The sequence below is a fragment of the Labeo rohita genome, chromosome 24 (assembly GCF_022985175.1).
Source record: "Labeo rohita strain BAU-BD-2019 chromosome 24, IGBB_LRoh.1.0, whole genome shotgun sequence".
Lineage (NCBI taxonomy): Eukaryota > Metazoa > Chordata > Actinopteri > Cypriniformes > Cyprinidae > Labeo > Labeo rohita.
The window spans coordinates 15698829-15711784 of record NC_066892.1 but is presented as its reverse complement, the minus strand read 5'-3'; the positions used below and the strand labels follow the sequence as shown (position 1 = coordinate 15711784).

Sequence of the window (12956 nt, the reverse complement as noted above, 5' to 3'; positions counted from 1 at the left end):
TGAAGGCAAATTTCACGAGAGAACGCAAATGTTTTGTGGGATCAATATTAAATGTACATGTTGGTAGAAAACACAACGTTTCTTGAGGGAACATTTTTGCGAGCCAACACAAAAACATTAAAATATATATTTTCTTCTTATGTTTTCTGCAATCATGTCCATTTAGTATTGAGCCCTCAAAACATCTAGAAATTTCCATTCACTCGCTAAACTTTTGTAATGGAAATAAAATGAGGTGTACAGAGCCTCTACAGCTGTGTTGCCAAGTCCGAGGTTTTCCCACAAAATTCGGCTACTTTAACACTGTTGCCGTGGGTTGTTTTTCTTGTTCGCTAGTTTAAGCGATTCCAATAACGTGATATTTATCCCCTGGAATGCAAATTTTACCAGGGGAACCCCCATCAAAGTGCAATTGGGTAGTTTTTTTGGCTAGTTTTAAGTAACAATTGGGTGGGTTTTGTTGTGAAAACCAGGCAACCCTGCCCTGAGAGGATGGTGAAGAAAATGACATGGAAGAAAAATGCTTTTGCTCGCAAAAACACTGAAATATAAGACAGTTTTCAGTGCTTTTCCCAATATATTTCCTGGATGAACACAAACTTTCTCAGGGAAACGCAACATTTTTGCAAGAGAATGCAAAAACATTTAAATGTTTTCTACTATCATGTACATTTAGTATTGAGCCCACAAAACATTTGCGTTCTCTCGAGAAATTTGCGTTCACTCCCAGACTTTTGTAATAAAAAAAATTACATGAGGTGTACGGAGCCCATAAGGCAGTGTTGCCAAGTCCGTGGTTTTCCCGTGGAATTGGTCTACTTTAACACTGTTGCCGTGGGTTTCATGTCCACAGGTTTAAGCAACCCCAATAACGTGATATTTATCCCCTGGAATGTGAATTTTACCAGGGGAACCCCACCAAAAACCATGTATTTTACCCCCCAGAAAGCGATTTTTACCGGGGAACCCCCACCAAAGCATGTTTGGGCTAGTTTGAGTAACAGTTGGGCAGGTTTTGTTGTAAAACCTGGCAACCCTGCCAAGATGATGGTGAAGAAAATGAAATGGAATAAAAATGTTTTTTTTTCCCTTCAGAAACGTCGCATTCACTCTCAAAAGCATTGAAATATAAGCCCATTTTCAGTGCTTTTGCCAATATATTTCATGAGTGAACGCAAAGTTTCTTGGGGGAACGCTAAAGTTTTGTGAGAGAACCCAAAGTTTCTCAGGGATACGCAACATTTTTGCGAGCAGCACAAAAACGTGTATATAATAAATATATAATAAATTTCTTCTTATGTTTTCTACCATCATGTCCATTTAGTGTTGAGCCCTCAAAACACTGCGTTCTCTTTAGAAATTTGTGTTCACTTGCTAAACGTTTGTGATGGTAATAATATGAGATGTATGGAGCCCCGAAGGCAGTGTTGCCAAGTCCACATATTTTATCCCCCAAAAAGTGATTTTTACCAGGAGATCCCCACCGAAGCACAACTGGGCTAGTTTTGGGCTAATTTTGAGTAACAATTGGGCGGATTTTGTTGTGAAAACCTGGCAACCCTGCCCTAAGGGGATGGTGAAGAAAATGAGATGGAAGGAAAATGCTTTTTCATTCCCTCGAGAAACGTTGTGTTCGCTTGCAAAAGCACTAAATTATAAACCAGCTTTTAGTGTTTTTGCTAATATATTTTGCAGGGAAACACAACATTTTTGCAAACCAACACAAAAACATTGAAAAATAACTTTTCATCATCTGATTGTATTCACTATCACAGTGTTCCTCTAAGTGCTCCGTAGTGGTTTGGGGAAACTGTATTTGAATGTTTTTGCGCGAGTTTAACACAAATGCATTAAAATATAATTTTTCCTTCCATTATCTCATATTTGTTTTCCATCACCTTGTCTCCTTGGGGGCTCCGTACTTTGTATATGATAACAGGAAGGCAAACATCCTGAGAAATCATGCTTTAAATTAGCAGCTCTGCTTAGTTCATTAACTGTGGATATTACAGCAGCTCATTGGCAAAAAGAAACAAATTCATAAGATAAAAGATTTAATAGACCAAAATACATTTAAATTCATAACAGTTCATTAGGTCTGTTGAAATTATAACAGCGTAGCCAAGGGTATTAAATACAATATAAAACATAGTGCTGATTCAGTCATGCATTGTATGAATACTAAAGTTTCCATTATCTATGACGTTAGTCCAAAAGCTTTCATTCCGCTCTTAAAACAGTGTCACTGCTCCATCAGTCCCATGTAATGCCAAGCATCTGACAGCTGAGTTCCCAGAGTTTCTGAGCCATTTCATCATCTAAAGCTTCTCTTGAACACTGTGCTGGAGCACAGTCGCTGAAAAACATAGCAGATTCTCAGGATTATGAATGACATTGTCTTAATGAGCATTAATATGACTGGAATCATTTCTATATTGCATGTTCTATGTTGTGTATTGCATGTACCTGTAATATCCTCCACTCTCGTTGTCCAGCTTGGGCTCCACAGCGCAGTAGATAGTGGTCTGGGCCCCCTGAATGGTGGTCTTGGTGAAAGGGCTGAAGACCTTGACTGCTATCTGCACAGGCTTGCTGAGGTTCCTAAACAGCTCGGACTGCACCACACCAGGATGGAGGGAGTACACAGTCACACCACTGCCTAAAAACACAACAATGACCATATTTCACTCATCAGAATTAGCAAATGACACACAAGCGAACAAATTATTAAAACAGTAGTAGTAAGTATTTTCTTATTTTGCACCTCCATGATTAAGAACAGAATTGTTTTAAAAGAAACAAGTCTGTTAATTTTGATTCAATCCTTCATTAATCTACATTGGATTTTCCCTTACAAAAAGTGTTGTAGTGGTACAGTAGTGGTACAGTGGTGATGCTTAATGTTTTCTTTGGATGTTTTTTTGTATCACAAGAAACAATAGATCCATTCGTTGGCAAAAATATTTCTTTCCATTCAAGGGTTTTAGACATTTTAGAAAAAGTTGCTCTGCCCCTTACACACATTTTGGCATCCTGTCACAACGGTGAATCAAAAGTTCAACTTTTTAAAAAATAATTATTGCTATTTACTCTCCAGAGAAACTTTCAACAACGGTTTGGGTTCCGACTGGGTGAAAAACCTAGAACTACTTTGCAAAAAAATCCAAAATACCTGAAAATTACACCAGGGTGACGATTGAATCTGAGGCGTGCGCTTTGCCCACACATTCAAACAATATTTTCCCCTCGTAAAACTGGACTTTATAACTCGCAATTGCAAAATGTATATCTCACAATTCTGAGAAAAAAGTTAGAAATGCAAGAAAAAAGTCAGAATTGTGAGATATAAACTTTTTAATCTTTTCTTATCTCACAATTCTGACGCAATTGTGAGTTTATTGTATATCACGCAATTCTGAGAAAAAAAGTCAGAATTGTGTTTATATCTTGCAATTTTGACTTTATAACTAGCAAATGTTTCTTTGAAATCGTGAGAAAAAAAGTCATAATTGTGAGTTCATTTCTCACAATTCTGTCTTTATAACTCACAATTGCAAGTTTATATCTCACAATTCTGAGAAATAAAGTAAAAAATGCAAGAAAAAAGTCAGAATTGCAAGATATAAACTCGCAATTGCAAAAAGTCTGAATTGCGAGTTTTTCTCACAATTCTGACGTTATTTTTCAGTTGTCAGTTTACTGTATATCATGCAATTCTGAGAAAAAAGTCAGAATTGTGAATTTATATCTCGCAATTCTAACTTAATTTCTCAGATTTGCAAGTTTATTTCTCGTAATTCTGACTATATAACTCACAGTTGGAAGTGTTTATCTCACAATTTTGAGAAAAAAGTTAGAAATGCTAGAAAAAAAGTCATAATTGCGAGATATAAACTCACAATTGCGAAAAAGTCTGAGTTGCGGGTTTTATCTTTTTTTCTAGCATTTCTAACTTTTCTCAGTTCACTGTATATCACGCAATTCTGAAAAAAAAAAAAACAGAATTGTGGGTCTATATTTCGCAGTTTTGACTTTATAACTTGCAGTTTCATGTTTATATCATGCAATTCTGACTTTATAACTTGCAATTGCGATGTTCTTTTATGCAATTCTCAGAAAAAAAGACAGAAAAAAGACATAAACTTGCAATTCTGACTTCATTTCTTAGAATTCTGAGTTTATTTCTCACAATTCTGACTTTATAACTCACACCTGCAGGTTTATTTCTCACAATTCTGAGAAAAAAGTCAGAATTGTGAAATAAAAAAATCGCAATAACCTTTTTTATTTTTATTAAGTGGCAGAAACAGGCTTCAGTACAGTAGGATTTATAGGGTAATAGAATCAAGGGTTTGACTGAAATACATTAAAAAGTATTATATTAGTTATAATAAACTGCTGGCACATCAAAAAAATCTGTATAAATCTTTTCTTTTCTAGAATTATTGGTATGATTACAAATTTCTTGCTGTGTGATCCCTCTTTGGCCATCACAGTGTCATCTGTTATTAGATCTTGAGTTTGAATTTTCACATGAATGACAGTGACAAGCACAGAAAACAGGATATTCTCCACATGCTTAGGACAGTCCTGCATCCTAAAGGAAACTTAGGATGTCTGAGACAAACACAAAAATCAGTTGTGACCACTTCTGCCATTGTGTGTCCTGGTTTTGGTTGTATTTATATAGTCTGACAGGGGGAAAGATTGCATGTAATGTCACGTTGTGCTCTCATGAATACCAAATCAAGCACAGTTCAGGAGAGAGAAGACAAACAAGACATTAGTTTCAGTTCTTATAGATCATGTTTAATCTGACACTGATAGCTTTGCTCTGAAGGTCACATACCCTGCAGTTTTTTAGCCAAGGAGCGTGTGCAGAGGATGTTAGCTAGTTTGCTCTGTCCGTAAGCCCTCCGCGGAGAGTAACCCTTCTCGCTGTTTATGTCATCCAGATGGATGCTGCCCCACGTATGGGCCACAGAAGCCACGTTGACGATCCTGGAGGGGGCTGATTTCTTTAGGAGGTCCAGCAGAAGGTAGGTGAGCAGAAAATGACCTGTTGGTGGATTTAGGAGATAAAAATAGTCAGGGATTGTTTGACCTTGCATTATCCTTCATGTCCTGTTGATGCCCCTGTGCCTTATTTGTCTATTACTGAATAAATGCATGGAAGTGGATGTATATGGAAAGGATGTATACTATACATGAGTGTTTAGGTTCCAACAGGAAGCCAAATCTGGCTGATAAACGATTAAACAGCATGCGCTGTCAATTTAGAGGGTCACTACTCTACATAGGTAGGAAGTCTGAGACTTCCTGTGTGAAACAAGGTTGCCTTGTACATAAGATTAGCCAGTAACCAAACACAATTTGTGCTTAATTTGAAAGAGGTCACTTTTTTGGACCAAATCACTTGGTTTACTGGTCAGACCAAGTATTGATTAGACACAGGAAATCTAATTCTACAGACAGTCTGCTGATAAACAAGTTAATAATAACTTGAAATTGCCTCAGATATTGTCAAATTACCTCAGTTTTTGACAGTGAAGTAGAAATAGACAGTCAGTAATTTATTAATTAAAGAGATTAATACATTTTCTCAGCATGGATTCATTAAACTGATCAAAAGTGACAGTAAAGGAGTCAAAGTGTTAAAGATGTTCATTAAAGAATACTGAAAAAAATGTATCATGGTTCCACAAAACATTAAACAGCAGTTATGCTATAACTATAACTATATTACAGATATTTTACAACTATAATTCTGCATTGATTGTAATAAGAAATTACACTAAATACTGGAGTAATGGATGCTGAAATTTTTTAAATTGACCAAATTTAATATATTTTAAAAATTACCTTAAATTGTTTTTTAAACAATTTTTTAAACAATAAAAAATAAAAAAAGATAATAAAAAAAATACAAACTTTTGCATGAACAAGAAAGTTTTTTGTGCCCTCAAAAAAGTGTTCTCATGCACATGGGAATTTTCTGTATGCTTATGCATTACGATTTCTAGTTTAAAATGTGCATCACTGCCATCTTACTATGAATAAAACAAGAGCATGGATGCACATGAATTAATAGGGATCTACTAGGTCAAACTTTGGCCTCCCTTATGGTAGTACCTCTAATATCAAGGCCTAATGTCCAATTTAACACATCCTCTGTGGCGGTGGAGAAACCTTGACACAAAGTGGGCTGACGGCATAATACCGGGAGAAGATATATGTGACCTAAAACCAGTCATAAGTAGCTTCGGTATATTTGTAGCAATAGCCAACAAAATGGGTCAAAATTATCGATTTTTCTTTTATGCCAAAAATCATTGGGATATTAAGTAAAGATCATGTTCCATGAAGATATTTTGTAAATTTCCTACCGTAAATATATAACAAAAAATTTTTTGATAAGTAATATGCATTGCTAAGAACTTGATTTGGACAATTTTAAAGGTGATTTTCTCAATTTTTAGATTTTTTTTAAACCCTCAGATTCCAGATTTTCAAATAGTTGTATCTTGGCCAAATATCGTCCTATCCTAGCAAACCATACATCAATGGAAAGCTTATTTATCAGATGACATATACATCTCAATCTCAAAAATTGACCCTTTTGTGGTCCAGGGTTACATATAATCTGCATTTTGCATTATGAAAAAGTGCACCTTGAATTCATTCAGTTGGGCAAAAGTCTAGAAATGCAAGTATTTTTTCCATATTTAGCATTTTCAGACCTGTAAATTACTTAAATCAAATTACATACTTTACCAAACCTTGTCAGAAGCAATTACGGTTCATGGCCATGACATAACTAAAGGCCATTGGGAACTCTGTTTCAAAAGGAAATACACCAAATAATATTCATCTATATAATGTAAATAGTGTATGCATGTAAACACATTCTTTCATACTGTAAAACATAAAGTAACATTACCTAAATGGTTTACACCAAACTGCATTTCAAAGCCATCTGCCGTTTTTGAATATGGACACATCATGATTCCAGCATTGTTGATCAGGATGTTGACTTGCTTTTCCTCTAAAACACAAAAAAATGAATAAATTATATTTTTAATAATATTCTACTAATACTAGTACTTTAGAAATGTATATGTACAGTGGTATGTGAAAGTTTGCAGAATCTGTGAAAGTCAATACAAAATGCAGGTTATTTTTCATTTAGTACTGTCCTCAGTAAGATATTTTACATAAAGATGTTTACATATAGTCCACAAGACAAAAAAAAAAGCTGAAATTATTAAAATAACCCCCTTCAAAAATTTGGGAACCCTTGGTTCTCGGTTCTCCAGAAGGAAACACGATGCATTAAGAGCCTGAGGAGGAAAACTTTTTGAATTTAAAGGTCAAGGTAAATTGTACTTAATTTGTCTTCTGGGAAGCATGCAAGTATCTTCTGTTGCGTCAGAAGGGCAGTACTAAATGGAAAAAAATTGTATTTCAACAAAATAAGAAAAAATTGCACATCTTCTTCCTGTTCAAAAGTTTTCACCCCCAGCTCTCCATGCATCAGGTTTCCATCTGGAGCATCAGTGAATGTTTGAACCTTTTTTAATAGTTGTGTTTGAGTCCCTCAGTTGTCCTCAGTGTGAAAAGATAGATCTTAAAATCATACAGTCATTGTTGGAAAAGGTTTAAATATGCAAAAGATGCTGGAAAACTGATGAATCTGCAGTACCTGGAGGATTTTTCTGAAGAACAGTGCTCAGTTTAACTGGTCAGAACAAACAAGGGACTCATGAACAACCATCACAAAACAAAAAAACAGTTGTAGATCATCCAGGTATCCACACACAGTATTAAAAACCAATGGTTTGAAAACTTGTTATTTTAATAATTTAAGCTTTTTTTGTCTTGTGGACTATATGTAACATCTTTTATGTAAAATATCTTACTCAGGTCAGTACTAAATAAAAACTAACACATTTTCACAGATTCTGTAAGGGGTTCCCAAATATTTGCATGCCTCTGTAAGTAGATGTATCATTTTAAATATTAATATGTGTTTAAATCAAATAATCAAATGTCTTACACACCCCTGTTTATGAGTTCTGCAAATGCTCTGATGGATTTGGTATCTGATAAATCAAGTTTATTCGCCACAATGTTTTGGTTTCCAGAATCCTCCATTAATTCTTTTCTGGCTTCCTCTGCTTTTTCCAGGTCTCGACAGGCCATGATGACTCGAGCCCCTGAAGACATCACATAGAGAAGCTCATATTAATGTGCTTTCCAGTGCAAACAGTCAAGGAAGATTTCACACCAAACAGAGCAGATATCCTTCATGGATCTGAAATAACTGTGTTTACATGCTCAGGCAAATGTCCTTGCTGTGAGATGTCCTTGCATAATAATTAATTTGGTGCTAAACTAGGATGTAAGGCTGATGAACTAACACAATAGCTGTTTGCCTGGTAATTACTGTGCAGAACGTCTATTATACTATTCAGAGCAATTTGGCTGGCAAGCCTCAGAGTTTCTTTGTTGGAATTCAGCGGGTCCATGTGGGAAAGTGTACAGTTTTACGTCTCTTTGGCAGATAGTATTGTAATCCTGTCGTTTATTTATCAGCATGCATTTAAAGCTTCCAAGAGCCTGTCGGTCTAATAAGATGAATTATTTGTTGTTTTGATCATAGCACATTTGACATTAAGACAATGAATATGATGGTGATTTTATGCAATATTTAAAAGAATAAACTAGAGTGAATATGCATCCAAAATAAAGCTATCAACTGCAACAATAGTGCCAATGCGATGTGATAGATTGCAGTTATTCCAGCTAACCTCTCCATACCCTCTTCTAATTAGAGTGGCATCACACATGGCATGGTTTTGTCCCAACAGGTTGGCAGTTGATGCTGTTCACAGCATGTGCAGTAAACAGAACAAATCAGATCATCCAGAGCATTTTCCTTTCAAGGTCAAGACCGTTTTGAGAATTTTTGAATGTCCTGAAAACATATAAAATGAGGTTTGTTAGTTGCTTACCTCTTTTTGCAAGGTCTCTCGCTGTCTCTTTGCCAATGCCTGTATTAGCTCCTGTGATTATGACTGTTTTGTCATCAAGACGTGCAGAAGAGCTCCACTGAGCACAGAAGAAATTTCTGGAATAGAAAAAGAAAACTTGCATTTCTGAATTTATATCTTGTAATTCGGACATTTTTTGTTTTGTTTTAATCCAACTCGTTCTTTCAAAGCACTTATGATTTCACTAAGCAAGGAGAAAAGATAAATAAAAAAACACAATAACAACAGCATGGAATGGGATCTTAATACACAAAGAAAGTGTCTTAAACTGTATGTTATCTTTTTCATCATGTAAATCTCACTCTCAGTTTTCTCAAGCTTTAAAGCAACAGTAGAGCTTTAATGCTTTAAAGCAACTTTAAAGCTTTTTTAACTTTGAAATATCAGTTTCAAAGTCATGCTGCTACACTGACTTCTAATAAAGCAATTGGCTTTTTGTTTCTTTCCTACGCTTTCCCTAAATGTCTGTTCTAAATGTAAGTTTGGTGCAGCGATGGGCACTTTTGGCCCCGTCCCAAATGGCACCTTAAACCCTCATGGTGCTCCTCTGAGTACTTCTGTGACGTAATGCCGCTTTGACTGCCAGGTACAAGTCAAGTGGCCGCAAAGGGGGCGCTCATGAGCATACTTCTGAAAGCTGATATGACGAATGGGACACCCTGTGGTCTCCTGGACTTAAAGGGGTCACCGGATTCCCATTTTCCACAAGTTGATATGATTCTTCAGGGTCTTAATGAAAAGTCTCTAATATACTTTGATTAAAAATTCTCTATGGTAGTGTAAAATAACACCCTTTTTACCTTCAAAATCAGTTCTGCAAAAATCATCCTGTTCTGGTCGAGGCTTTAAATGTTAATGAGCTCTGAGCGCCCCACCCGTCTCTTCTCTCTGTGGAGTGACGAGCCTGTTTACTGTAGCTGCGTTTAGCTTAGGAAAGCTTTAGCACGTTATTAGGAAAGGTGATTGCAGAGATTCATAAAAAAAACCCTATACTCACTTCTGCTGTAAGTGAAGCTGGATCACAAATGATTTGCGAGAAAATAGACGCATTTATGTAGATCGGGAGGCACATTCCCTTCGCAAACAAATGTAATCCACTGCATCTTCAGCGGCTTGGATGTCAGGAGTAAATGACAACCACTATGTTCATTATTACATCCAGTAACACAACACCTCCATCGCTCAATTAGAGATATTCTTGTTGGTAACTGCAGATTGACTAAAAATGCAATGGCTTTTTGTTGACTAAAACTATGAAAGACTCAAATGACTAAAATGTGACTAAGACTATTAAGCATTTTAGTCTCAAGATAAAGACTAAGACTAAATCACTACTGCTGAGATGACGAGTCAGTGTTGCAGATTTCATCTCTTAAGACGCAAAACAAAGAAAGCGCTAGTTTATCAATAAATTATTAAAATGTTAATGCAGTCTCCTTGCTGTTTTTCCCAGACACATTCATAATTTTTATATCTACCTTTTTTGTTTTTGTTTTTGTTTTGTTTTTTTGCATGCACTCAAGCGATTATTACTCTATGTAGGAAGTTAAAGGCTCATTATTATAATTTCTATTGTTTATTAATAAACGTGTGACTAATAGTCGACTACTGCTTAAAATAAACGACTACTAGTCAACCAGAAAAATCTTTAGTCAAGGTCTGAGGACAGCCCTACTTGTTTCAACCACTGCAAGACATCAGTACACACCATTTTTCAAGTACAAGTCCACCAGCGTTTATCTACTCTCCTGTTGTTTGTTGGACAAAATGACAGATTCTGTGTTATGATTGGTCAAAGATGAAGGAGTTGAAGAGAGTTGCTCAGGACTGAAGATGCAGTTAAGTAAACCCAGTTGTGAGGCATGTTGTCACACTATTTTAAGTTTCTCAAATGAACCTGCCATTAAACTGTGTATTAAAAGCTTTTATTATAGCAAAATAATTTTGAAACTCACAGCAATTTTTGAAGGTTGTTTGAAACCAGCATACAAACTCACAGTCAAACACATTTATGTAATTGGATTTATGACTCAACACTTTGTAGCTGCTGTCTGAGATACCCTCAAGAGCCCTTATGACTACTTCCCCATGTGATAATTAGTCTCTTTCTCCCATATTTGTAAAGTATTTAAGTATTTAAAGAAATTTTGCGTTATTAATTAGCATTTGAGAGTGACATTTTAGCATATTTTTTTAATATAATAAACAATGTTTGATCCAAAAAAAATAAAAAATAGAAAAGAAAAGAAAAGAAAAGAGAGTTGTATCAGTTGCAGTAGACTCATTCATGACACCCACATTGCTTACCTTATTGAGTGCATTGTTCCAATACTGGCCGGTTTCCCTCAGCAGACAGCAGTGCTGTAGTCTAGCGTCCTGTGTAATTTATGAATGAGATATTACTATGCCGTCCGGATCCAAGCCCCTCCCGTCCAGAGCTCTGTCCTCCGACCAATGAAACGCGGCTGAGTTAAATAAGCAGGACGTGATGCGTTCATGCACCCACAGCTCGCATGAATGTGCTCGCTGGGATGGCCTGGAACTCCAGCGAGGCTTTGTTCAACTGAAACTCTTTTGCAAGTTTGGACATTTCGATGCACGTCACCACAACACACAATACAATCACGTCACCTTACTTAAAAACAAGCCAAATTGCGCAAAAGCAGTGACCGCGTGTGTCCACTAGATGCCCTCGCTGCGCCAGTCTGATTCTCTACGAAATCAATGAACGCTAGTAAGTCCTCAGAGATGTAATGTCATTTAATTTCACATACTTAAATCGAGCAGTGAACATGAACAGAGACATTCTCTATATGCTTTCTTCCAACTTACACTAACTTCTGTTCTTAGGCTATATTATCTTACCCTTACTAATATTACTTATCATTTACCATCCCATTGACTCCCTCCCAAGACATTTTACCTCATTAGCACAGATGTATTTTATTGTATAACTAGATGAGTAAAGTTTGAGAACAAACTTTAAGGTGGCTTGAGAAAGCCTAGCCTGAAAATTTGAAGCAGTTGTAAAAGTATGAAAGCAGCTAGCATGATTTAACACATTGCTTACATGATTTAACATGTTGTTAACATCATGTTTTAGCATGATTAGCTTGTTGCTTGTATTTTCATAGGCTGATTACAATGTTCTTAGCATGATTAGCATGTTGTTAGCATAATTAGCCAAATTGCTAGAATGTTGTTAGCATGATTAGCAAGTTACTAACATGTTTCTAGCCTGACTAGCATGTTGATAGCATGTTTCACGCATGATTAGCATGTTACTAGCATGTTTCTAAGATGGCTAACATGTTACTAGCTTGTTGTTAACATGTTTCTAGCATGATTAGCATATTACTAGCATGTTGTTAACATGATTGGCTTGTTGCTAGCATGTTACTAACATGTTTCTAGCACAATTAACAAGTTACTAGCATGTTGCTAACATGTTTCTAACATGGTTAGCATGCTGCTAGCATGATTAGCAAGTTACTAGCATGTTGTTAGCATGATTAGCATGTTACTAGCATGTTGTTAACATGTTTCTGGTATGATTAGCATGTAACTAGCACGTTGTTAACATGATTACCAAGTTACTAGCATGTTGTTAGCATGATTAGCATGTTGCTAGCATGTTTCTAACATGATTAGCATGTTGCTAGCATGATTAGCAAGTTACTAGCATGTTGCTAGCATGATTAACGTGGTGCTAGCATGTTGTTAGCATGCTTCCAGTATGATTAGCATGTTGCTAGCATTATTACCAAGTTACTAGCATGTTGCTAACATGATTAGCATGTTGTTAGCATGTTTCTAACATGATTAGCATGTTACTAGCATGTTGCTAACATGATTAGCATGTTACTAACATGTTTCTAACATGATTAGCATGTTGCTAACACA

At 36.0% G+C, this 12956-nt stretch overlaps 1 protein-coding gene across 1 annotated transcript; it reads right to left on the bottom strand.

Moving 5' to 3' along the window:
* Window positions 1-1966: 1966 nt before the first annotated feature.
* On the bottom strand, window positions 1967-11564 carry zgc:112332 (uncharacterized protein LOC553712 homolog). Its single transcript, XM_051098412.1, has 7 exons — window positions 11361-11564; window positions 9015-9130; window positions 8061-8216; window positions 6941-7045; window positions 4850-5059; window positions 2467-2659; window positions 1967-2356 (listed from the first exon to the last, which is right to left on the bottom strand). The coding sequence occupies exons 1-7, from the start codon at window positions 11372-11374 to the stop codon at window positions 2254-2256; spliced, it is 897 nt and encodes a 298-aa protein (XP_050954369.1). The 5' UTR covers window positions 11375-11564; the 3' UTR covers window positions 1967-2253.
* Window positions 11565-12956: the final 1392 nt, after the last annotated feature.